The 27,893-nt window shown below is 48.8% G+C and overlaps 1 protein-coding gene across 1 annotated transcript in view; it reads left to right on the top strand.

Annotated features, from left to right (window-relative positions):
• Positions 1–27,893, top strand: part of LNX2 (ligand of numb-protein X 2) — a 169,307-nt gene that overhangs the window by 115,715 nt on the left and 25,699 nt on the right. Inside the window, exons 8-9 of the mRNA XM_078655991.1 lie at positions 172–400; positions 20,199–20,357. Coding sequence (XP_078512117.1) covers positions 172–400; positions 20,199–20,357 — 388 coding nt within the window. The remainder of the gene's footprint in view (positions 1–171; positions 401–20,198; positions 20,358–27,893) is intronic.

Raw genomic sequence — 27,893 nt, 5'->3', positions numbered from 1 at the left:
ACCAATTTAGAACAGTAGAGTAAAATGTAATCAATAATTTAAGACCAAAATGACTAAAATATACTCACTAGAACCAGAGATATGCAATTTTGAAGATTTAAGTGAAAATAGTGCCACAAAGCGCCAACTGTGGATATCTACCTTTCAACTGCATTATTTGTCCCTTCTCAGGTGATGTGCTTTTGAACATCAATGGCATGGACCTCACCAATCTGAGTCACAGCGAGGCAGTGCGTGCTCTCAAAGCCAGTGCTGCCTTGTCAGTTGTCAATCTGAAAATATTGGAGGTGGAAATTGTTGAAGAACCGACCCCAGTTACCGAAGAGATTAACACAATTAACGAAAATGAATGCGATGCCACTTGGTCACCGTCGTGGGTCATGTGGCTAGGCCTTCCAAGGTAAGTCAGATTTAGGGGCTTATTTACAAGCCCTTTGTGCCGCTGGTGTGTCACGTTGTATATGGGAAAAAGTGATGCACCGGCAGCTCAAGGGGCTTGTAAATAAGCCCTTTCGCTCCTATTAAAATTTTTGGCCGTTTTCAATTCTTGTAGATATTGATTTGTGTTGCGCTGTTGGTGGTTATATTGACTCCTGAATTCAGAAGTGAAAAAAAGTTGTATTAGTATTGAGATTCCTGATGTACAGCAGCACTGTCTAATATTTTTACTTTCCCTTGAACACATGCTTTTATGTTAAGGCGTTAGCAAACATTGCAGAACATGTTCGGATTCAGATTTTTACATTAAACGTGGGGCCAGGCAATGAGCCACAGCGTATACATATAAATTGGTGAACATGCAGCCTTGGTGCTGCTAAAGAACCTGGCAATAAACAGGAGTCAATATCAACGTATCCTAAGGGGAGGCGGTACAGTCCAATTGAATGTGAGGAGCAGCGTCTCAGCTCTAGTCTCACTCCATCAGTGCACTTGTTGACACCACAGATCAGATGAAGGTCTGTCTGAGTTCATTCTTCAGCAGTTTTCAGGCCAAGAGGTGATTGGGCTCTGGTCTTATTCTGTGGTCCATTCTAGAGTTTAAGACCTTGGACACCTAATTACTTTGCCTCTACGATTTGTCATTTGAGGGTTTGATGAGGTACAGGATCTAATCATGTTTATTTGACTGCGTTTCTTTTCTATTTTGCAGCGAAGCATGTTTTTTTTCTAATAGCGCTGCACTGGCTACCGGGCAGTTAGGAATGCTGCTGAGCTGCTGCCTGATTTTACTGCAGTGGAGGCTGATTTCGTCCATGGAGACCTGCGTGTGCTGCGAAATAATGAAAGCAAAAAGAATTTCGTTTAGCTCACGCAGGTCCCCATTAACTAAATCACCCCCCAGCTCAGCAGCATTCCTAACTGTCCGGTAGCCAGTCCGGCCCTGTAGCGCTGAGTTTGTCGTAGTGTACTGTATATCACTGTGGTAATTGAGGTTTAGAATGTAGATCTAAGATGGACAGTAAAGTCCTCTCTCTGCATCTCTCCTCCATGTCGTCGCATCCACTCAACAATAAGCTATGCCTCCTTCATGAGCTGTCTGTTCCCCACAAACGCAGATTTTGGTGACAATATCTGAAAAACATTAAAACACAAAGAAGGATGTGGTAACAATGAGATATTTGTACTATTAAGGAGGCAAAATATTGAAAGAAAATATAATCTTTTTGGAAATAAATCATTTGCAACAAAGAGAAAATCGCTGTTCTTGGGATTTATTGATTTCCAAAAGGCATTTGACAATGTCGTCCGTACCAGGCTTTGGGAGAAATTGTTCAAATATGGCATCCCGCAGGCCCTATTGAATACACTTATCGCTCTGTATTCCGATACCTGGGTCAAAATAAAAGTTTCTGCTGGTTGGTCTACAACCAATAAAATCATGACCAACAGAAGCCTAAAGCAGGGATGCAATTTGGCTCCTGTACTCTTTAATTTGTATCTCGCAGATTTACCTGAGTGGCTGGCCTGCCCTCGAGCTTTTCCACCAAGAATCGCATCTGTTAAAATCCAGTCAATGCAATACGCAGATGACACGATTCTCTTTGATCAAACTCAGGTGGGCCTTCAATGACTTTTTGATTCCTTGGCAATATATTGTGAAACAAACGCTCTGAAGATTAATATCTCTAAAACTGAGGTGATGATAGTTTCGAGATGTTGAGTGAGACAGCGCCCCTGGTGCATCGCCGGGAAAGCTTTAGAGGTAGTTGCCACATAATAATATCTTGGAGTCTGGATACACCACAGAGGGAGCCCCGGTCCGAAATTGCTGCAATGCAAGGTGAGGCTCACAGCCTGGAGGGGGCCTTCTTAAGAACCAAGAAAGCTCTCCATTCTCCAGACTTCATCCCGTTATTCAGAGTGATAGATGCCAAATTACTATCCACTATAGCCTTTGGCGCCACAGCTTTTAAAGAAAAAATGTTCACCTGGTTGGATAGAAGGCAATCAGCCTGTTTTCGCAGAGTGTGTCACCTACCCAACTCGACCTCTCATGCCCAAAGCCATATGGAGTTCAGCCTGTTTTCCCATCATTGGATAATGAAAGCAAGAATCATTGCCTACTGTGCAAAAACCAAAATGGCTCATGACTTCACACTAAAGAGTTGTATCTGGTCACTGTTAAACAACCCCAGCACTTCCTGGAATACATGTTTTATATTCTGCTTGGACGCACTAGAAGCTCATGATTTATAGACAAGTTTGCTGCCTATAGAGGTGGCTGCCAAAGTTTTGACTAAACAAGCAAAGATCCTCTCAGTGGAACACGATGCATCAGCCTTGAAAAATCTATCCCATGGCAGCTGGGCGTTAAAACTTTATGATCTTAAAAACATTTCATATTATCTGTCTTCCTCCATGAAGCCATTGGTGAAACACCAGTTAATGAGACTACGCTTTGGCCTAATCCCCCTGATGGCATACAAATATGGATGGAGGTACAAGGCAGATATGCCCTCTCAGTGTCGTTTTTGCAACAACGGGGAAGAAAACTTAATACATGTTTTGTGCATCTGTAGAATGTTACTCCCCTTTCAAATTTTTGGGTTGCACCCCATCTGGAGCATTCTCAACGTGCGGACATGCAAGCAGACTTAGAGGAGTGTATGAAGGGGGACAGCTCAGATGGCTGCCCGATTTGTAAAATTCATGATCAAGATTAACTCAATTTTACCGGCAGATATCAAACATGAACCTCCGCTGTGTTAGCTATGAACTTCCTCCCTTTTCCTTTTGAAAAAAACAAACTTTTAAATCGAGAGCAGAAAGTGCTTTTTATGTTCTTTTTGTATGAATTGCAATGATTTTAATTAGTTGTGCAAATAAATATATCTATTTATAACAAATAAAAAAAAGTATGTAAATGGAAACAAAATAGAAAAGAAACACTGCCAGTTCTGAAAGAGAATGATTGTTGAAGTAAAACATGATTTTGAATGATTTATGCATAAGTGCTATTGGCACAGCACCATCTCTCCTACCTCCAACAAAAAACTTGTATGCAGGGCCCGCTCTGAGGCTGTGCGACCGGTGCAGCCGCACCTGGCGCCGCCTGGGGGGGAGTGTATAGTGTATATCAGGTATATGCCTGGTATGTATTTTAGCTTCTCTTCCACTTCAACCATTGCTTAGAAAGATTCAAATAACAATATTAGTATATCCTTTGTAATTATTATGTGCCTAATAAACCTCAATTACACCAGGGGACACCATTCGTAATTCTGAGGACGATCTTAAAATACCTCTGGATGTTTCTGTTTTAGCTTTTGTGTATATCATTTTTCGTCGGAGTTACCTGTTCGCCAGGAAACCTCAGACGCCAAGCACCATGTTGGGCACCATTTTGTGTTCTTTAAAATATTGAGGCTATACAGTCAATTTTCTACATCCCAAAAAGAAAATATAATGTTTTCAGGAAGATGAAAACTCTCAGGTGTCTCTAAATCCTCCCCATGTGTTATGCTTGTTTGGATAGTCGTAGTAGGAGTCAGACACATTAGAGCTCTCTCATCTGCAAATGGCTTTGCAGAGCCACGTCACAAGAGTGTGTGTGAGAGTGTGTCTGTGCGTGTTTATGTGTGTGTGTGGGAATGTATAACCTGTGCTGTGAGGACTGGATCAGTCCTCATACCATGGGTATACCCTAAGTGAACCAGACAAACACTGTCTGCGTGAGGAGTGGTGCAGCATGAGGCTAGTTTAGGTCTTTTTGGAGCAAGTTTATAAAAAAATACAAAAGTGCTGTTATATTTGCCTCGGTCCGCTTTATAACATACCCTACTATCAAAGTGTGTGTGTGGAATTAGAATTGTAAATACACACTTCATTATGGTCAATGGCCAATCTTCATGAGCCACGTCCCTAACCCTGAAATAATTGTGTTCACGCACATACAACATAACATACCTATTATTAGGAGGACTGGCCATTGACCTTAATGAAGTATGTAATTACTATTCTAACTCTATGGGCACTTTGATAGTAGGGTAGGTTATAAAATGGACCTAAGCAAATTGAACTACACTTCTAGGGCCTCATTTATGAGATTTTGCTGTAGGGCAGCGCCCCTACGGCTAAAGAAAAGGGCAGATATGGTGCATTCCTGTCCTTTTCCCCAACTCCGGCCCACAATGGGCTGCCGTGCGCCAACGCAGGCACCTTTGCACCATGGTGCAAGGGTGTCTGCGTTGCGGGGTTCTTTATTTTTGTACTGGAAGGGAAACTTTCCTGTACAAAAATAATCACAAGAGGCTTTTTCCTCTTTCTATGTGTACTGCATTAGGAAAAACGAGGAGAAATAAAGATATTTCTCCTCGTTATACCTCCCTTATGCCTCCCCTGGGGAGGCGTAAGATTTTGGCGCAGCCTCCGTTTTACGATTACTCGTCAATCTGGAGCAGTGTCAAAAAGCCATGGTTGTTTCTGGGAATGCCCCAGCAACACCCATTGCGCACCCCTTTAACACAGAAAACTGTGTTAAAGGGACCGATATTTATCAGGCAACAAAAAGCCAGAAAGCAAACCTGCCATTCTCTTCTGTCTCCTTGGCTTTGTCTGCCTGTTGGAGTGTGGCTGGCCGGGTGTGTCTGAGTAAAATGCCTGGTTGGTAACTCACAGTGAATTTGAATTCTTGCAGCTGTAGGATCCACTTTTCGATCCTGGGAGGAGAACGTGACGAGGATCCCTGAAACGGGGGGACCAATGGCGAGAACCCGTGCCCGTACAGGTATATGTAGAAATGCCAGCAGCCCCAAAGGATGGCGATCACTTCCGGCTCGATTTGGGAGTAGTGCTGCTCCGCATGGGTGAGCGTGCGGCTGGCAAACGATATTGGGCCCTCTCACTGCATTCTTGTCTTTGGGCAAACACTGCTCTCAGGTCGACTGCGACTCTTTCAGTAGATTGAAATATGCCAGGGTGGTGTCCTTAGACAGAGCGGCCTTCATCTGTTGGAATGCTTCTTCCTGTTCTAGCCCCCACACCCATGGGCTGAATGCTTTGGGCAGCTCTTGAAGGGGGCCAGTGACATCCAATAGATTTTTCATGGAGCGCCCACAGTACGTCACCATCCCAAAGAAACTGCAGATTCCTGACTCCAAGGAGTGAGTTGGAGCCTCCTGTATGTCCTTTTCTTTCTCTAGGTCAGGCCGATGCCGTTGTCCGAAAAGTGGTACCCGAAGAAACTGATGTCTGTTTGCAGGAAATCACACTATTCTCAATGCAGCTTCAACCAGGCTTTGCTAACCTCTCCAAAAATGCATGGAGGTGGGTCAGGTGTTCCTCAAGTGTGACTGAGTGAACTAGGATGAAATTGCTCACATTCAGCGCACCTGGTAGACCCTGCAGGACAGTCATTACAATGTTCTTGAATACCTCAAATGCGCTGGAGATGCTGAAGTTGAGTATGGTGTGTCTCCATAGGCCAGCATGTGTTCAAAAGGTGCAGAAGGGGCAAGATTTCGGATGCAGCGGGATTTGGTGGTAGCCTGACCTGAGGTCCATTTTCGAAAACCACTTTGAGCCTGACAACTTTCCAATGGTTGGCATCAGATGTCTTTCGCACTTAATTGCCAGGTTTGGTATCCTCATATCCACCCAAATCCAGAAGGATTCCGGCTGCTTGGGCTTCTTCACCACTACGATCGAGGATACCCATGAGGTGAGGCCCTTCACTCGCTCTGAGTTTCAGCTCAGCTTCCACTGTGGGCCAGAATTGAAAGGCTATCCGGTGATGTCTGAGGGCGACGGGAGCTACAGATTCATCAATATGAAGTTGAATAGCTGGACAAGTGAGGCAGCCAATCCCTTCGAAGAATGGTGTGAAATCCTGTAGAAGGTGGCTTAGACCTTGCTCATGCACGCTGAATGCAAACTGTATGAGGTTGAGGTCCTGGGAAGTGCAACAGCTGAGGAGGAATTCAGACCCCTTGTGCAACACGTACACCTTTGCCCTTGGTTGGATTGATTTGTGGGTAAGGTCCGCATGGAACACGCCGCGGAGTTGCAGTAGGGAGCAGTTGCCAAAAGCGTAAACCTGTATACTGGTATGCCGGAGCGTTGGAGGGTCTGGCAGGGTGTGGTAGACACCTTCGGCCATAAGATTGAACGACGCCCCAGTGTCTATAAGGGCGGGAACGGTTTGCTTCTGCACTTCTACCTGGCACATAGGAGCAGACTAACGGCTTTCTATGAGGGCGCCAAGTGTCTTGATCACGTGGACGACAGTTGCATTTTCATTATCGATATCTTCCTCTGACAGGATGTCCAGAAGTGGCTCTACTGTGCGGATGATTTTACATGAGGTGTTGGATTGTCATCCTTGTGATGATCGGCAGACCTCCGCCACATGCACTGCAGGTCTTCCCATATGCGGGGTAGGTGCCAGCATGAGGGAGCAGACCACCACACCATCCATGAGGGCGAAACTGTGATCCTTGTTTGGCACGGCTCGGCGGGTGCTTGGCGTGCTCTCCTTTGTCTGTGTGCTCCTTTTTTGAATGGCATTGACAGGCTCCACTTTAACTGAGATAGACAAAGTGGGCAGCCCAAGCTTTTAAGAGCTTTTTTGAGCGGCATAAGTTTAGTATGTCCCTCATCGACATGTTGGGCTACTGGAGGGTTCTTTCCAAAAGTTTGGAAGATGCACATCCCTGAATGAATTGGGCACAAATCTCACTGTTCTCGTCCTGAAGGATACAGGTAGTGGCCTGTTCTCTCAGCCGACTATGGAAATCGTCTATGGACTACTCTGGAAGCAGCCAGGTGTGGCATAGGAGGAATTGCTTGTAATCGGGATTGGCTTAGGGTTCAAAAGGGGCGTTGATGGCATCTCTCAGTGATGCATAGTTTTGTGGGGTACCTACTTCCACCACCGACTTGGATATCTTGTGGATGTCAACACCTCCCAGGTGCAGGAGCCAGCATTGCGGCAACCTGTTCTCAGGGACGAGGCTGGATGCTAGAGCACCGTGGGGAGGATGTGGGAAGGGAGCACTGCCCGGACAGCGAAGTGCAACAGCGGCAGCAGGCGGCAGCATGCAGCCAGCAGCAACTCAGTCGGAGGGCGTCTGGGGCCACAGCCGATACAGCGGGTGGGCAGCCAGCATGACCAGGATCACGGGGTGAGTGGCCGGGCGCGTGATATGATGGGGAGACACGCGAGGAAAGAGTGGGCCCCCCCTTGTTGCCAGTATAGTGTTGTCAGTAGGGCGATGTGGACAGGGCAATAACCACTCAGACACAGTGCTCACTCTCGTGGTCACCCTAACTATTGGCCATGCCCACCCCATTGGGCTATTTATCAACTATCTCTAACCGTACACCAGACGGCACCAACTTACACTTGTACACGGGGGCCGAGCAGACTACACCCCGTGTGTGTGTGGAGTCGCTTTAATTATCACGACATTACATATACGAAAATGAATGTGTCGTTGTGTAAAGTAACTGGTGAGCACTTAAAGTGCTCCTATACCATCGGCTAGTGTTATCACTACGGCTAGATGGAGGATGGAACAAGGCTTCAATACCATTGGATTGTGATAAAAAATAAAAGCAGCAGTGACTGAGGAGGTAGTGGGGAGATGGGTCAAGCAGGGAAGCAGGAGGGGATGAGAAGATGGGCAAGCAATTACAGGAGAGAGTGGGAGGAAGCAACAATGAAGGGGGAAAAAATACCGTAATTGAAGCAGGATCAGCGACAAAAATTAATGTGTCATTATGGAATGTAACTGAGGAGCACATAAAGCACTCCAATACCCAAGGCTCGTGTTCGCGCTATGGCAAGATGGAGGATGGAGCGAGCGCTCCACTACCATAAAGAAATGCTTTTCATGTTTTAACAACTTTTTGAAAATTGCATTTGATAATGTACATGTGCCTGCATTTTAGTGGTATATTGTTTGTGTACAAGGGAGACTACGGCAAGATGGAGGATGGAACAGAACTCCAATGCTATCAGATTGTGCAAAAAACAAAAAGCAGCAGTAAAAGGGGAGGTAGTGGGGAGACGGGTCAAGCAGTGAACCGGAAGGGGATGAGGAGGGCGGGAGGAAGCAACAATAAAGAGGTAAAAAAAATACCTTAATTGAAGCAGGATCAGCAACAAAAATGAATGTGTCATTGTGGAATGTAACTGGTGAGCACTTAAAGTGCTCCAATACCATTGGCTCATGTTTGCACTAGTCGGAGGATGGAGCTGGAGCTCCAGTACCATCAGATTGTGCAAAACAAACTATAATAAACAATTGCTGTTTGTGTTCTGACAACTTTTTAAGAAATGCATTTGTTTATGTACACAGGCATACATTTTAGTGGCATGTTTTTATGTGTACAAGGGAGATGGCCTGAAAACACAAGTTTCCTATGGAGAGTTTGAAAATAAAATCAAATAGCTGCACAAACCAGGAGCAGTGTAAAGAGACATGTACTTGGTCCATGCACAATGGGAGGGCCTAACACAAGGAGAGGCCTCAAATAATATGAAGTTTATCAATGGTAGGAGATGGGTGGCCTGTAAGCCCACAGAGCACAACACATCTATTCGAGACAGTGCATGCACTGTCTAGCTGAGACCTAAAAACAATAGAGTTCGCACAGGTGAAACCTACTGGTATTTAGAAACGGGGAGTTTAAGTGATTTAACCATAAACAGAAAATGTGGAACTGAGGCCAAGGCTAGGGAGATGATTTGGCATCCTTTCGGGAGAGGATGTCGCATAATGGCCAGAGCTGCCAACTATAGAGCTCGTAATGGGCAGAGGATGTGGCCTTACGACTTGAGCAGTCGACCTCGATGCTGGGGGACCGGGTTCTATTATCGGCAGTGTTAGAAGCGGCTGTCTCTAGTTGGCAGAGGTATACACTTCTGACAAATAGGGACACACCTTTTCTAGTCAGGGCAAGGAGATCACACACTTAGATAACCCCTGCTGACCCCCTTGGTAGCTTGGCAAAGCAGACAGGCTTATCTCAGAGGCAGTGCGTTAAGCATTTATGACCACATACAGTAATAAAGTGAATACACTACAAATGGACACGACACAGTAGTATTATAAAAATAAGTATTTTTATATAAGGTTTAGCACAAGACCAAATAACGACAAAAATATACCACAGTCTCAATAAATACTCTTGGAAGGAAAAATAATAGTTCAAGCACGGTTTCTTCTTAGCACAAAGTCTTTAGTATCAAAAGCAACTCTTCTTCTCTAAAACACAGTTCTTGGCAACAATGTAACCCACACGGGAGTCACACGACGTCGAGGCAAAGTTAATCCAAAGGTTCGGCGTCGACCGCGAGGAGCGCTACGTCGAGCCCGGAGTCGCACAGACCCCAACAACACAGTACCTTGGAAAAGTGAAGCACTCGATGATCAGCGGCGTCGAGATGTCCGGCGTCGCGTCTTCGGCGTCGATCGGGCCTCGGAGTCGGGGCGATCTGCAGCGGCGTCGACCGAAGTCAGGCGGGAGCAGCGCTCACGGGATGAAGCAGGATACGACGTCGTCGATGTCGATGTTGCAAGAGTGAGCAGCGCTCACGGCGTCGAGAGGGCTCGAAGTCGATGCGATCAGCAGCGGTGCAGACACGGGGTCACTTGGAGCTGGAGCCGAACTCACTACTCACTGGCGTTGCTGCTGGCGTCGATCGGGCCCGGCGGCCGGCGTCGAGGAAGCGGGACACTGGAGCCGTTACTCACGATGTCGAGCTGGATTCGGCGGCGTCCGTCGGCGTCGAGATTGCTGGATTCTTTCAGAGGTGCTGGATTCACAAATCCCAGCAAATAGCACTTTAAGCAGATGAAGTCCTTTAGCCCTGTGACTTCAACAGGAGACTGGCACTCTTCCAGCCCTTGGAGATTTTCTCAGCAAAGAGTGAGAGTACACACAAAGTTCCTCTCTCCTGGTTCCTTGGCAAAAATAAAGAAGCAATGCAGGATTCCCCCAACAAACAGCACTCTGGCAGAAGGGGTAGGCAGTCCTTAGATCAGCAGGCTTCTTGTCCTTGGTTCAGGTTTCCTTGTCAGAAGTGATCTGAATTCTTGGTTCAGGGGTCCTTCTCTTATACCCCTTTTTGGCTTTGATCCCTTTGTCCATGCAGGGGAGTTTCCCCCCATCCTGGGTTTGTTGTGGGTGTTGCCAGGCCGAAGCACCTGGCCTATTCACTGGGCAGGGCAGAGTCCTCAGCCGCTCAGCAGGAGCGGAGCCAGCATTGTCACTGGCAGGGGCAGGGCCATCAGCTGCCCGGCAGGAGGCGGGCCAGGAAAGTCCCAGGCAAGCACAGAGTCATCAGTCGCCTGGCAGGGGGGCGGAGCCAACATTGTATCAGGCAGGGCAGGCTATCAAGAGCTACTCTCCCCTACTCTCAATGCAAATGCCCCACTCATCCCACACTGACTCATTCAGACTCACTGGAGCCACCCAGCTCCTGTCACACGCACACCAGAACCAGCAGAGACCGGTAGACAGTTAGACAAGAAAATAGCTACTTTCTAAAAGTGCTATTTTCAAACACAGAGTCCAAAAACCATCCACACAAACGGATGCGTTATTAAACCCTGAGTTCAGGGATACCAAACTCGACATTGCACCATGCTCCCCGAGCCCGCTAGGATTATAGCATTAATAATCCTGGCAGCCCATTCTAACTGATGGAGAGCAGGTTACCTTACAATAGTGAAAAACGACTATGGCTGTAATTCACTATTAGGACATGCCAACCTTGTCAGGCTTGTCCTACCTTATGCTTACAATGCACCCTGCCCGTGGGCCTACCATAGGGGTGACTAACATGAAGTTAAGGGAAGGTTTAGGGACTGGCAAGTAGGTGTACTTGCGCAGTCCTCGTGACAGTCAGACTGCACGTGGTCTAGCAATGGTAGACCTTCAGACATACTTTTACTAGGCCGCTCTTGTGGGTGGCACAACATGTGCTGCAAGCCCACTAGCAGCATTTGTATTTACAAGCCCTGGCACTCCTGGTGCACTCTACTAGGGACTGATAGTAAACCAAATAAGCCAAACATGGAAGTAAATCAATACAGCAATTTCACATAGGGAGCACTTGCACTGTGACACTGATCAGCAGTGGCACAGTGCCCAAAGCATATACCAGCAAAAACATCGTAAACAGAGGAGGCAAACAGAAAAAATGGAGGAGAGACTCATGCCAATGACGCCAGGTCTAACACGTGTCCCCTCCAGCTGAAATGTGGGGAGAACTACCCTTACCCTAGGGAGTCCTCATCACTAAGGCGGAAAAATCTGGACAGACCATCAGCATTGGCGTGATCTGTGCCAGGGCGGTGTTCCACCGTGAAGTCCATCCCCTGTAGGGAAATGGACCACCTCAACAGCTTTGGATTCTCACCCCTCATCTGCATCAACCATCTGAGGGGCCTGTGGTCTGTCTGCACCCGGAAGTGAGTCCCAAACAGGTAGGGTCTCAGCTTTTTCAGTGCCCAGACCACAGCAAATGCTTCTCTTTCTATCGCACTCCACCTCTGTTCCCTGGGAAGTAACCTCCTGCTGATGAAGGCTACAGGTAAGTCTCGGCCCTCTTCATTCACCTGAGCTAGAACAGCCCCCACGCCATGCTCTGAAGCGTCCGTCTGGACAACAAATTCTTTAGAAAAGTCGGGTGCCTGGAGTATGGGTGCTGTGCACATTGCAGTTTTCAGGGTGTCAAAGGCCGTCTGACAGGCGTCAGTCCAGTTCACAAGTCGTGGCTGCTTCCTGGAAGTCAGCGAAGTCAAGGGGTGCACAATGTTACCATAATCCTTGACAAACCTCCTGTAGTAACCCGTGAGACCCAGGAAGGCTCTCACCTGAGTCTGGGTTTTGGGCGGTGCCCATGCCAGGATGGTATCAATCTTGGGTTGCAGGGGGGCCACCTTGCCGCTCCCTACTTGGTGCCCCAAGTACACCACTGAACCCTGCCCAATCTGGCACTTACTGGCTTTGATTGTGAGGCCTGCTCTGCGCAGGGCCAACAACACTTCCTGGAGGTGGCACAAGTGTTCTTCCCAGCTGGCGCTGAACACTGCGATGTCGTCCAGGTAGGCGGCACTGAAATCCTCCAGTCCAGCCAAGACCTGGTTGACCAACCTCTGGAAGGTGGCAGGGGCATTCTTCATCCCAAAGGGCATAACCCGGAACTGGTAGTGCCCATCTGGTGTGGAGAATGCTGACCTCTCTTTTGCCCCATCGGTCAAGGCGATCTGCCAGTACCCAGACGTTAGATCAAACGTACTAAGGTACTGGGCAGCCCCTAACCGATCGATGAGCTCATCAGCTCTGGGGATGGGGTGCGCGTCAGTCTTGGTGACTGAATTGAGTCCTCGGTAATCCACACAGAACCGAAGTTCCGGTGAAGCACCAGGCGCTGCAGCCTTTGGAACCAAGACCACGGGGCTGGCCCAAGGACTGCTAGAGGACTCAACCACCCCTAGGGCAAACATCTTGGAGACCTCCTCCTTGATGTATGCTCTGACCTTGTCAGTCACTCTGTAAGCCTTGTGCTTGACAGGAGTGCTGTCCCCGGTGTCTACATCATGGACACACCACTGAGTAACACCAGGAATCAAGGAAAACAGATCAGGGAATTGCCCCAACAAATGGCGACAATCCTGCTGCTGTTCCGGGGTCAGTGTGTCAGAGAGGACAACACCATCCACTGACCCATCTTGCTCTTTTGCATACAGGAGGTCAGGAAGAGGCTCACTCTCCTCCTCCATTCCAGCATCTGTAGCTAGGAGCATGCCCACTTCGGACCTTTCTAAGTGGGGCTTCACACGGTTGACATGCAGGACCCGCAAGGGGTTCCTGGGAGACTTTAAATCCACCAGGTAGGTGACATCGCTCTTCTTCTCCACAACCTCGAATGGTCCAGTCCACCTGTCCTTGAGCGCACAAGGTTCCACAGGGGACATGACCCAAACTTTCTGTCCAGGCTGAAGCTCTACCAGAGTGGCCCTCTGGTCGTACCACCGCTTCATCTCCTCCTGGCTGGCCTCCAGATTTGCCTGAGCAAGATCCCTGAAGCGCCTAGTCTGGTTCCTAAAGGCCAGCATGTAACTGTATACATCCTGGGGAGGTTTCCTGGGAGATTGCTCCCAGCCTTCTTTGACCAGACTCAAAGGTCCTCTTACCGGGTGACCATACAAAAGCTCAAAGGGGCTGAACCCTAGAGACTTCTGTGGCACCTCACGGTAAGCAACCAACAGGCATGGCAAGAGGACGTCCCATTTACGCCTCGTTGGTTCTTCAAGACCCATAATCATGCCTTTAAGGGTACGGTTGAATCTTTCAACCAACCCATTACCTTGAGGGTGGTAAGGAGTGGTGAACTTATAAGTTACCCCACACTCCTTCCACAGAGACTTCATATAGTTAGAAATGAAGTTGGTGCCCCGGTCTGACACCACCTCTCTGGGGAACCCCATTCGGGAGAAAACACCCATTAGTGCCCGTCCCACCACGGGGGCAGTCACTGTTCTGAGAGGGATGGCTTCCGGGTACCGTGTGGCATTCTCCACCAAGACCAGGATGAACCTGTTGCCCAGGGCTGTCTTGGGGTCCAGGGGCCCAACAATGTCAATCCCCACCCGGTCAAAGGGGGTACTGACCACGGGAAAAGGTTGGAGGGGAGCCTTCTGCTTCCGCCCGCTTTTCCCACTTGCCTGGCAAGTCTGACAGGTCTTGCACTGGATGTCTACATCCCTTCGCATCTGAGGCCAATAGAAATGGGTGACAAGCCTGTCATAGGTCTTGTCCTGCCCCAGATGTCCAGCTAAAGTACCGTCATGAGCCAAACCCAGTAGGAAGGCTCTGAAGCGCTGGGGTACCACCAGCACACGGGCTGACCCAGGCTCAGCAGCCTTAGGCTCGCTATACAGGAGGTCGTTCTCCCAGTACACAAAATGTGACCCTGACTGATCACCTGAGGTTTGGGCTGAGGCCTGCTGCCTCATACCCACAAGAGAAGGGCACACTTTCTGTTCTGCACAGAATTCCTCCCTGGAGGGACCACCATCCTGCTGCCAATGGGTCAGCTCGGGCAGGTCTCCCAGTTCGGCAACTTGTTCACCTGTGGGTTCCAGGGCATCCCCCTCGAGGTCTGCCTCCTCCTGGACCACGGGAACTACGGGGGACGGTTTCCCGCGCCCCCTGCCTCTTCTCTTCACAGCTGGGTCCTGGGCCATACTTTCAGGCTCCAGAACCCCATCAACACCCTTACTTGCTGTCATGGATCGAGTGGTTGCACATACCCACTCTGGCACACCCAACATTTTCAAATGTGTCTCCCTCTCCACCTTAGCCCAAGGGGAGTCTTCTAAATCATTGCCCAGGAGACAATCAACAGGCATGGCGGGCCTTACAGCAACTTGAAGAGTACCTGAAACTCCCCCCCATTCAAAGGAAACTTGAGCTACCTCACACTCTTTCTGGGAGTTGTCAGCAGCTATCACAGGGTAGAATGCGTGGGGAACAACCTGCTCTCTGGACACCAAGTGACACTTGACAGCTGTCACACTCGCTCCGGTGTCTCTGAGAGCTTCCACTCTATGGCCATTAATGGTCACCCACTGCCTATATTTCTTAGTGTTACTAGGCAGAGGGGGTGGAGGGACCAATTCCATGTCTCCTAGAGAGACCAGGGACATCTCCGCGGGACCCTCCCCACCATGGGCAACCATCTCCTCCCCTCCCAGAGCTACACTAGCCAACTGACGGGGTGGTGCACTGGGTAGTGCACCAGACTTCTTCAAGGGACACTGAGGGTCATAAAAACTGTGTCCTACCTGCTTACAAACGAAGCAGGTCAGTGGGCCCCTATGACCAGGTTTACCTGGTGGGGCCTCTGATTTCTTCACAGAGGGAGGCTGGGAACCTTTCCCTTGGTTCCCTTGGGGATTACTTTGGGGCCCTTTCTGGGACTCCTTCTGTTTACCCTTGTCCCCCCCACTCTTCTGCTGGGGACCCTGCCCACCTTTGGCTGAGTCTCCCACTGGACCCTTGTGGACCCTGGTACTGACCCAGCGGTCCGCCTCTTCAGCAAGTTTTCTAGGGTTAGATATCTTGCTATCAATAAGGTGCTGGCGCAGCTCCGGAAAACAGTTATTAGACAAGTGCTCCCAAGCAAACAAATCATAAAGAGCATCATAACTTTCCACTTTGCTGCCCTTTACCCAACCATCCATGGCTCTGCAAAAATATGACACATACTCCACCCACGTGGTACCAGGCAACTTCTTACATTCTCTAAAGGCCTGTCTGTACTTTTCTGGGGTTAGGCCATACCTTAACATTAAAGCATCTTTCATATGAGCATAAGACGTCCTATTCTCAACAGGCATGTCTAACAGGGTATCTCTTCCCTCATTCACAAAGCGACCCCACAACCCCGCTCCCCAATCCTTCTCAGGGACCCGGTGGGCCAACAATGCTAACTCATATGCTTTAAACCACTGACCAATATCCTCATTCTTCTGAAAATCTTTGATCACATCTTTGGGAAAATAAAACCTACTTTCTGCAGGCACAGATGGGACGCTGCCACCAGAGGGATTCAATTCTAACTTTTTAGCTTGGAGCTCCAACTCCCTCAACTTGGTATCACGCTCAAAAGCCAACTTCTCTCTTTCAAACTCTAATCTTTTGATCTCCAAATCAGCTTCTCTCCTGCCTCTTGCATTCTCTAATTCCAACTGCCCATTTATCTTAAGTTTTTCCATTTCCATGTTGTATGCTCGCTCCTTCGCCCTTTCTTCTCTTTCTTCAGGGGAAAGACCTTTGGAGGAAACACTGCTGCCAGGAGGGGATACAGGCCCAGTCACGGGCACTTCCTCCTCCCCTTCCTCTGTCGGTACCACCACCGGGGCAGAGGGGTCTCTGGCCTCTAACCAGGCTTCCAATGTTTTGAGATAATCTGCTCTCTTTGAAATGCCTGTGATAGGAACTTTCAACTGCTTGCAAAAGGATTTCAGCTTCCTTACTGGATAGTCGTTTATCTTACTCCTATCAAACTCTTCCTCAACAACAACAAGGGGAGTGACTCCGGCGTCACTCATGGTCAAAACTGGCAGTGTTCAAAAAATCAAGCTTCAGGAAAAGCGGAGAACAAAAATAGGATATCCAACCAAACAGATTGTGGCTGCGCTATGGTCTGCTTTCACTATGTAGCGCACACTAATCACTGCACATGGGTCATAAATGCAAAGTTCAAAATCCCACCGCTGACCCACCAATGTTAGAAGCGGCTGTCTCTAGTTGGCAGAGGTATACACTTCTGACAAATAGGGACACACCTTTTCTAGTCAGGGCAAGGAGATCACACACTTAGATAACCCCTGCTCACCCCCTTGGTAGCTTGGCAAAGCAGACAGGCTTATCTCAGAGGCAGTGCGTTAAGCATTTATGACCACATACAGTAATAAAGTGAATACACTACAAATGGACACGACACAGTAGTATTATAAAAATAAGTATTTTTATATAAGGTTTAGCACAAGACCAAATAATGACAAAAATATACCACAGTCTCAATAAATACTCTTGGAAGGAAAAATAATAGTTCAAGCACGGTTTCTTCTTAGCACAAAGTCTTTAGTATCAAAAGCAACTCTTCTTCTCTAAAACACAGTTCTTGGCAACAATGTAACCCACACGGGAGTCACACGACGTCGAGGCAAAGTTAATCCAAAGGTTCGGCGTCGACCGCGAGGAGCGCTACGTCGAGCCCGGAGTCGCACAGACCCCAACAACACAGTACCTTGGAAAAGTGAAGCACTCGATGATCAGCGGCGTCGAGATGTCCGGCGTCGCGTCTTCGGCGTCGATCGGGCCTCGGAGTCGGGGCGATCTGCAGCGGCGTCGACCGAAGTCAGGCGGGAGCAGCGCTCACGGGATGAAGCAGGATACGACGTCGTCGATGTCGATGTTGCAAGAGTGAGCAGCGCTCACGGCGTCGAGAGGGCTCGAAGTCGATGCGATCAGCAGCGGTGCAGACACGGGGTCACTTGGAGCTGGAGCCGAACTCACTACTCACTGGCGTTGCTGCTGGCGTCGATCGGGCCCGGCGGCCGGCGTCGAGGAAGCGGGACACTGGAGCCGTTACTCACGATGTCGAGCTGGATTCGGCGGCGTCCGTCGGCGTCGAGATTGCTGGATTCTTTCAGAGGTGCTGGATTCACAAATCCCAGCAAATAGCACTTTAAGCAGATGAAGTCCTTTAGCCCTGTGACTTCAACAGGAGACTGGCACTCTTCCAGCCCTTGGAGATTTTCTCAGCAAAGAGTGAGAGTACACACAAAGTTCCTCTCTCCTGGTTCCTTGGCAAAAATAAAGAAGCAATGCAGGATTCCCCCAACAAACAGCACTCTGGCAGAAGGGGTAGGCAGTCCTTAGATCAGCAGGCTTCTTGTCCTTGGTTCAGGTTTCCTTGTCAGAAGTGATCTGAATTCTTGGTTCAGGGGTCCTTCTCTTATACCCCTTTTTGGCTTTGATCCCTTTGTCCATGCAGGGGAGTTTCCCCCCATCCTGGGTTTGTTGTGGGTGTTGCCAGGCCGAAGCACCTGGCCTATTCACTGGGCAGGGCAGAGTCCTCAGCCGCTCAGCAGGAGCGGAGCCAGCATTGTCACTGGCAGGGGCAGGGCCATCAGCTGCCCGGCAGGAGGCGGGCCAGGAAAGTCCCAGGCAAGCACAGAGTCATCAGTCGCCTGGCAGGGGGGCGGAGCCAACATTGTATCAGGCAGGGCAGGCTATCAAGAGCTACTCTCCCCTACTCTCAATGCAAATGCCCCACTCATCCCACACTGACTCATTCAGACTCACTGGAGCCACCCAGCTCCTGTCACACGCACACCAGAACCAGCAGAGACCGGTAGACAGTTAGACAAGAAAATAGCTACTTTCTAAAAGTGCTATTTTCAAACACAGAGTCCAAAAACCATCCACACAAACGGATGCGTTATTAAACCCTGAGTTCAGGGATACCAAACTCGACATTGCACCATGCTCCCCGAGCCCGCTAGGATTATAGCATTAATAATCCTGGCAGCCCATTCTAACTGATGGAGAGCAGGTTACCTTACAATAGTGAAAAACGACTATGGCTGTAATTCACTATTAGGACATGCCAACCTTGTCAGGCTTGTCCTACCTTATGCTTACAATGCACCCTGCCCGTGGGCCTACCATAGGGGTGACTAACATGAAGTTAAGGGAAGGTTTAGGGACTGGCAAGTAGGTGTACTTGCGCAGTCCTCGTGACAGTCAGACTGCACGTGGTCTAGCAATGGTAGACCTTCAGACATACTTTTACTAGGCCGCTCTTGTGGGTGGCACAACATGTGCTGCAAGCCCACTAGCAGCATTTGTATTTACAAGCCCTGGCACTCCTGGTGCACTCTACTAGGGACTGATAGTAAACCAAATAAGCCAAACATGGAAGTAAATCAATACAGCAATTTCACATAGGGAGCACTTGCACTGTGACACTGATCAGCAGTGGCACAGTGCCCAAAGCATATACCAGCAAAAACATCGTAAACAGAGGAGGCAAACAGAAAAAATGGAGGAGAGACTCATGCCAATGACGCCAGGTCTAACAGGCAGGGACACTCAACATCCTGTAATTCAAAATACTCCTGAACACTGATTAGAAATGTGATTGATTCTTTCATCAAGCAGCGACTTTTGTTTATTGTATGAGCTATGACTGACAGCTAAAGGAGATTCTAGGTAAAATCCAAGAGTGAATAGAAACAGAATTAAGTGGGAGTAAGAGTAGACATAATTATAAGATAGTAGTCAAGCAGTAAGAGTAGAAGAACGAGAGTGGGTTTAACCGAGCATAATGTAAGCAGAAGTAAGTGTAGAGAAAGTGGGAGTAAACATAGGAGTTATTGGGATTTCCTGTTGAAATGTGAGGAGTAATAGGAGTAATGATTGGATTAAGAATGGGATTACGAGTAAGAAAAAAAAGTGTGAGTCTTGGCAATTTTAGTGGTAGGAGTGGCAGTTGGGGTAGGAGTGAAATTATCAGTCAGCAACAAGGTTAAAAGAAAATACTCCTGTGCTGATGGTGGCTGCCCCAAAGCCTTTCTGTGTGTATTCTTTCTTCATGTGAGCTCTGTCAGGCAGCTAAATCTGTCTCTAAGATAGACCTTAAATGAACGATTGGTGTTACAGGAAACAAAAAAAGATGAAAAACTCCACGTTTTCCAAGCACTCTTAGACCCCTATTAAATATTTTTCATTAGCATCGCAAGAAAACAGGACATTCAAGAATCAAGTTTAACTAACAACATGACTGAGAAATATTGGAATAGATTTTAACATTCATATTCCATTATAAATATTCTCCTTCCTTCCACCCATTGCTTACATCCCAAAAGCAGTCAAGAATGGTGGTTCATCAGGATTCTCCTTAAATACTAAGTTCATGGATTGCATGGTTCAGGGATCGAAGTCTCTGTAACAGCAAGAAAATTGTATTCAACCTTTCACTGTTGCTCATCATTTATAAAGTACATAAGATGGGCCTTTGGCAATATACATCTTTTATCCCTTGTACAATGCAACTTTCACTTTAAGCATGAAAAGCAGTTAAATATGTGGCAGTAATACAATATGTACTAGATGAATACAAAGCAGCATTGTTTGCCTGTTATTATAGACTGTATCTTTTTTTCAAGCTCCCTTCAAAGCTACCATGACGTGGTCCTGCGGAGAACCAATGTAGGAAGTTGGGGCTTTAGCATTGTCGGTGGATATGAAGAAAGTCACACGAACCAGCCTTTCTTCATTAAAACTATTGTGCTTGGTACACCAGCCTTCTATGATGGGCGATTAAGGTAAACATAACTCGAATGTGTTCACTTATTTATGAATTTGATTAATGCATTTTAAATTAAAAAAATCACAACAGATTTTATTGTTGACAGACACAAAAGGTCCAAGCAACACCAGGGCAGCACATTGTATACATATCATGGAAATGGTAAAGATGTCAACTTTTACAATATACAGTTGTTGAAAGAAGTAATATGCAAAAAACTGAATTAAACGCATATAAACATTAAAAACTAGAAACATCAGTGTCACAAAGTCCATATATAGTATCGTACAAAGTCTCCAATCGTAATATTTGAGTACGGGTATAAATATTCTCGATATGAGTACCCAACATTCGATCTTTATGGCAGATTTTCATTGCGTAACTCAGGGGGCTAGGTTCGGGATACAGACCCCGATAATCAGCCCACCGCTTCCATATCTTCAGGTGATTCAGGGGACATCCTGAGCCTTAAAAATTTGTAGGGTGGGGGTAAAACTATAGGCTGGGATGTGACTCAAGCAATTGATAGTGGCTGAGATTATTTCAAGCATTCCATCCATCACCTTTTGTTGTTGCAGTTGATGCCCTAATTGTGACTAGTATGCCCAGATATGGGTCCCAGGCTCACTGTGCCTCTGGAACCAAACTATTTCTGTCTGATGAGCCCTAATCAGGGCAAAACCAGTCCTGAATAGCTTTTGTTCTGAATCAGGGTGCACCTGGTCTGGCAGTTTGGTGTGGACTGCTCCCATTCCAGCAGGGTCGAGAATGATTTGCATGAGGCTGCTTCCAAACTGAGGTGGCATTGTGGGAGAAACACAATGGACTGGGATGCGGTCTGAGCGATTTCCAGTGGTTGAGATTATTTCAATCATTCCATCCATCACCTTGTTGTTGCAGTTGATGCCCTAAGTGTGATCAGTATCACCAGATGTGGGTTTCATGCTCACTGCGCCACTAGAAACAAGCAGAACTACCTGATGAGTCCAAATCACGGCAAAACTGGTCCTGGGTTTCTTGTGTTCCTGTTCCGGGTGGAACGGGCCTGGTAGTAAAGGCTGGACTGTTCCATTCGAGCAAGCTCAAGACTGATTTGCATGTGGCTTTGTCCAAACTGAGGAGGCATGGTGGGTGAAAAACTATGGCCTGAGATGCAGCCCAAGCATTTGCCAGCGTCTGCAATTAATTCAAGCATTCCATCCATCAACTTGTTGTTGTAAAAAAAACACACAGACAATCGAGATAGCACATAAAAGTCTAACATGCGTTTAATACAAACATGTGCAACAAACATTTATAATAATCAATGGAATTGACTAATCACTGAACCCGAGCTACACCTTTGATCAGCTGTAGCAAATAATACTAAAATCCACAAATGTTAGGTCAACATTTATACACTTTTTCTAAATGCAACTAAATGGAATCAAGATTGTGGGATAAACAAAAACCTCATATAGGTACTAATGGTGCATATTTCACCAAAAGGGGCTGGCTTTACGACTTTATGAAATTCCTACTTCGATGTGCCAATTTTAGAATGAGACTATGCTTGCTAGAATAGTTTAGCTAAAATGTTCAGTGTATAACACAGGATAACAAAATGGAAACTTATTTACAACTCATTTAAATGTGCAATAGTGCTACGATTATTTTGGGGTTCGAACAGGTACAGAATTAAAATGCATTGATTAATTAAATGTATCAGCACACACTAAGGCACTTCCGTGGATGTGCATTTTCGTGGTATATAAGCACCCTTGAAGACATATATATAAGTGAATTCATGTTCCTAAGCACCTCTTTTTCAGCTGATCAGTAGTGTACAGTTAATTAATAATTTCAGTTTTAAATTCTTCTTTGTCATAACACTATCATCCTCGAATGTATCAAAACAAGTAATCCTGGACAAAGCCTATATTACTAGAAGTATGTTAGCTAATGCAAATACTCAATTCAAACAGAATGTAGAGTGTTATTATGACAAGAATAAATGCAGTTCCGATCTCAAAAATCTTCATTCCTCTATTCACAAAGATCCCTGACAACCAAGACCAGATGCTACTCAGGTTCAAATCAAAGCCCTTTTGATACTCGCGTAATTTCTTCTATCTATCCTTAATGCGACCGATCTGCTCGAGAATGCTAAGGGAAGTGCTGGGGATTTGCGTACAACAATCAGAGGCTACAGTCACCCATATCTCCCCTTTGGCCATGACAATATAATCAAAGGCATGGGTACTCACAAACATATTCTCTGGGCCAAACTGTACACTCTGGGGTATGCCAGAGGGCCGCATCGATGCTGTGGCATCCCCAAGGAGACAGTGTAGGTTTGGAGATTGTTGGGAGAGAAAAGAAAAATTTACCTTTTCAAAATATAACTAGTAAATGTTTTATTCAAGAAATGTAGTGTATGTTTTGCAGCAGTTTTTCTTATACTGTGTGTAGTTTATACATTTTTTACATTGTTAAGGATAGGTTATACTTTGTGTAATAATTTATCTGAAAGAAACAGGTTAGTGTTAGATTCCTTACCTTAGAATATCCCCAGGCGTCAGACTGGATCCGGAAAGTTTTCGTCAGCAGTACCCCTGCACGTCGCTAGGCGTCGTCTGCTGCTCCGCATCCGTCGGCGGCGTCGTGATCGCCGGGATGACGTCGTCTTTGTACTTAGACACCGCCCTCGCGCGCTGACGTCAGTTCTTTTTTCCGCGCCAGCAAGCGCAGATCCGGGAAGAGCAGTACTCTTAGTCATTTTTTGACTAACTTTTTTGATCTATTTTGATCACTTCTTGAGTCGACCTTCGACTCGCGGTGCCGATAGGGATGCCTGGGTTTAAACCTTGCGAGGACTGTCACCGCTTAATGTCGGTGACCGACCCCCACCGTCGGTGCCTTTACTGTCTTGGGGCCGACCACAATGACAAGTCGTGCCCCGACTGCCGGGCCTTGACCTCGAAGGCTAGACGGGAGCAGTCCCGTAAGCGGCTCGAGCTCCAGCAGTCGGCTCTGTGCCGCTCGAGGTCCCGGTCTAGGAGAAAGTCGAAGGACCGGTCGCGGAGCCGCAGTCATCGCCACTCGACGAGTCACCACCACTCGTCGGGCTTCAAGTCCTCAGGTAAATAGAGGCTGCAGGGCCCCACAGGATCCAGGCCTGGATCCAGGTCGTCGCCAGTCGACCTTACGACTCCGTTGGCGCCGACCCCGAGGGTGTCTCCACGATGCCGTCCCCGGACGCCGTCGTCCCCAGCCCCAGCCCCGGTCCGGGACTGGCGTTGGACCAGTGCCGCCCAATGCTGTCTCCGGCGCAGATGGGTGAGCAATTCACCCATCGGCGCCGATGGGTGAGCAATTCACCTATGACCCGGCTCCATCATTTCCTATCAGGAGATGGATGACGAGCGGGACTGGGAGCGGTCTGAGGACCCTCTGGCACTGCAGTGCCAGTTGAGCCAGGACTGGCCAGATGAGCTAGGGGAGGCCAGAGGTCTGGACACTTCGCCCGACACTGGATTCATCTCTCCTCCCTCCGTGGCTACAGAGGAGGGGGCTGCTTACAGCGTGGTGTTGACTAGGGCGGCAAAGGCCTTGGCTCTTGAGCTCCCTGTCTCAGCCGTGAGGACTAACCTCCTCACTGAGGTGCTCAAACCGCAGGCAAGCTCCTCGGAGCCTCCTGCCTTTTGAGGCGTTACACCCACTCTATGTGGGATACGGTTGCGGAGGTGCTGCCTCAGTGCCCGGAGTAGGCCCGGGCAAAGCTCACCCAAGCCCTGGCGGAAGGGCTGGATGCAGCACGCTACTCAATACGGTGTGGACTTGACACCACAGACTCGCTGGGTAGGGCGATTGCAAGAACAGTGTCTGTTCACCGCCACGCCTGGCTGAGGTCCGCCAACTTTTCGGGGGATGTCCAGGCCTCGCTCATGGACATGCCCTTCGATGGCCGTCGCCTTTTTGGTGACAAAGCGGACAGTGGGCTGGAACGTTTCAAGGAATCCAGGGCTACGGCCAAGTCCTTGGGCCTAGGCCAGCGCCAGTAAACTTCCGCTTTTCGCCCCTTTCAAAGCCAAGGAAGGGGTGCCCCCACACGTCCAGCTAGCCACAGGCCACAGAACCAGTCTCAATGCGGTCGCGAACATGGTTACCGCCGTGGCGGTGCCGGGGGATAACGGCTGGGTCAGATCACATCCGCTCCCGCAGCATCTGCCTCTAAGCCTTCCTAGTCTGGCATTTCAAGTCCATTCGACACCGGTGGGGGGCAGGGTTCGCCATCACCTACTCCACTGGCGCACCATCACGTCGGACAGGTGGATGCTGCAAATTGTCCGAAGGGGCTACTTCCTTCCCTTTGAGGCAACCCCTCCAGCCATGCCACTGCAGTACCACCGCATGTCGGGGGATCACTTGACACTTCTGCAGGAGGAAGTTATGGCCCTCTTGGCCAAGGGGGCCATCGAGCACATTCCTGGGCCAGAAGTAGGACGTAGTTGCTATTCCCACTACTTTCTGATACCCAAGAAGGGCAAAGGAGGCCTACGCCCTATCTTGGACCTACGGAGCATCAACGGCTTCCTCCGGAAGGAGAAGTTCAAGATGCTGACTTTGGCTAAGGTCCTGGCTGCCCTGGACCCAAGAGACTGGATGGTAGCGTTGGACTTGCAGGACGCCTATTTCCACATACCCGTCCTGCGGGCCCACCGGCGCTACCTGCGGTTCACGGTAGGCCACAAGTACTTTAAGTTTACCGTGGTCACCTTCGGCCTTACTAGCACCCCTCGGGTGTTCACGAAAGTGATGGCGGTGGTCGCAGCTCATCTGCACAGATCAGGGGTTTCAATCTTCCCCTATCTCGACGACTGGTTGTTGAAGGCGGGCTCGCCCCAGACAGTCGTCTCCCACCTCCAGACTACGCACGACCTACTGCACTCGCTGGGGTTCTCCATCAATGTGCCGAAGTCACACCTGTGCCCCTCTCAGCAGCTCTTTTTCATCAGAGCGGTTCTGGATATTCAGGCTCTGATTCCGATCTTTCAGCCTTTATCCTGAGTTTCGGTCAGGTTGACGCTGCGGCTCCTGTGGCTGATGGCCTCCTGCATCCTCCTGGTGCATCACGCCAGGTGGCTGATACGGGCTCTGCAGTGGGACCTGACGTTTCAGTGGGCACAGCATCAGGGCAACCTGTCCGACCAAGTCCTGATCTCGGAGGGCACTGCGAGTCAGTTGCAGTGGTGGCTCACAAACTGCGATTGGGTCAGTGGCAGATCTCTCTCCCTACCTCCATGTAGTGGTGACGGATGTGTCCCTCCTGGGATGGGGAAGCCACATGGGAGAGAGGGAGATCAGAGGCCTCTAGTCTCCGGCGGAGTACCGGCTCCATATCAACCTTCTGGAGCTGCGGGCGATCCGACTTGCACTGCAGGCATTCCTTACCTCTGTCCGGGGAAGTGTAGTGCCGGTGTTCACGGACAACACCACCGCCATGTGGTACTGCAACAAAAAGGGCGGGGTGGGGTCATGGACCCTTTGCCAGGAGGCTCTGCGCCTCTGGCAATGGCTGGAACACCAGGGCGTCACCCTGGTGGCTCAACACCTGGCAGGTTCCCTGAACGCCAGGGCGGACAAACTCAGCCGCCAGTGCATGATGGATCACGAATGGCGTCTGAATTCGGACGTGGCACAAGGTCTCTTTCAGCAGTTGGGAGAGCCTTGGTTAGATCTATTCGCCACCGAACAGAACGCGCAATGTCATCAGTTCTGCGCGTTGGAATTTCCAAGGCGCCACTCGCTCGGCGACGCTTTTTGTCGTGAGTGGAGCTGCAGTCTGTTGTACGCCTTTCTGCCTATACCACTTCTGCCCAAAGTGCTGAAGAAGATCAGACAAGACCAGGACCAATTCATCCTTGTGGCTCAGGACTGGGCACAAAGATACTGGTATCCGGAGCTACTCTGCATGTGAGTCGATCTCCCGATTCGTCTGCCTCTTCAGGAGGACCTTCTGTCGCAGCAGCAGGGGACGGTCCTCCACCTGAATCTGTCCAGTCTCCATCTACATGCGTGGAGATTGAGTGGCGGCAGTTGAGGCCATTTGACTTGCCTCCCGAAGTTTGCGATTTGATTCTGGCAGCCAGGCGTCCCTCCAAAAAAACGGTATACACCTGCAGGTGGAACAAATTTGTGGCATGGTGCACAGCAAAGGCTGTGGATCCACTCTCTGACCCCCTTTCAGAGGTTATCCTCTTCCTTCTTTCTCTTGCCCAGCAGGGCTCTGCTCTGGGCACTATCAAGGGCTACCTCTCGGCCATTTCAGCCTTCTTAAGGCTTCCTGATCAGCCTTCTCTTTTCAAGTCCCCTGTTGTAAATAGATTCTTGAAAGGCATCACACACATGTTTCCTCCTGTTCCATTTGTGATGCCTCAGTGGAACTTGAATCTTGTTCTAATATGTCTGATGTGTGCTCCCTTTGAGCCACTTCATAACTGTCCTCTTTATCTTCTGACTCTTAAAACGGCATTCCTGGTTGCCATCATCTCTGCCAGGAGAGCGAGTGAGCTCCAGGCTCTATCTTCAAAACCTCCTTTCCTCTCTGTCCATCCGGACAAAGTTGTTCTGAGGACTCGACCTTCTTTCCTGCCCAAGGTAGTCACAGCCTTTCACATCGGGCAGTCCATCACCTTGCCCACCTTCTTTCCGCCTTTGCATCCCTCGAAAGAGGAAGAGAGAAGCTCCACCGTCTGGACCCAAAACGTGCACTCTACTTCTATCTAGATCGCACACGCCAGTTCCGGGTGGACGACCAGCTCTTTGTTGGTTACAGCTCTTCGGTGGGTCGTCTTGTGCATCAAGGCTTGCTACTCCTTGGCGGAAAAAGAAGCCTCCTGTTGGGCTGCACGCCCATTCCACTCGGGCCGCGGCGGCTACTACTGCCCTGGGTCGGGGAGTCCCCTTGCAGGATATCTGTGAAGCAGCTACGTGAACCTCGATGCACACGTTTGCTAGACATTACTGCCTGGACAGCCAAGTCCGGAGAGATGACTTTTTTGGCCGTTCCGTTCTCCAGGACTTTCTGGTGTGATCTTGGTTCGCAGACCCACCACCAGGGTTGTTATTGCTGGGGTATCTATTCTAAGGTAAGGAATCTAACACTAACCTGTGTCTTTCAGATGCACAAGTTACTTACCTTCGGGAACGATATCTGTAATAAACAGTAGTTACTGTTAGATTCCTTACCGCCCCACCCATCCTCCCCGTTCTGCGAACCGATATCTGGGATTAAGGACATCCCTTTCAGGGCCCTAGTTTCATGGCACCAGTGTTGGGTTCTATCATGGCTCTGCATTCCTGGCGCGGAAAGCTATGTACAGAACTGACATCAGCGCGCAAGGGCGGTGTCTAAGTACTCCGACGACGTCATCCCGGTGATCACGTCGCCAATGACGGATGCAGAGCCGCAGATGACGCCTAGCGACGCACTGGGGTACTGCTGACGAAAACTTTCCGGATCCAGTCTGATGCCTGGGGATATTCTAAGGTAAGGAAGCTAACACTAACT

Source organism: Lissotriton helveticus, chromosome 8, assembly GCF_964261635.1.
Source record: "Lissotriton helveticus chromosome 8, aLisHel1.1, whole genome shotgun sequence".
In the NCBI taxonomy this organism is placed as follows: Eukaryota; Metazoa; Chordata; class Amphibia; order Caudata; family Salamandridae; genus Lissotriton; species Lissotriton helveticus.
The sequence above is the reverse complement of the archived record's forward strand: the minus strand, read 5'-3'. Positions and strand labels throughout refer to the sequence as shown.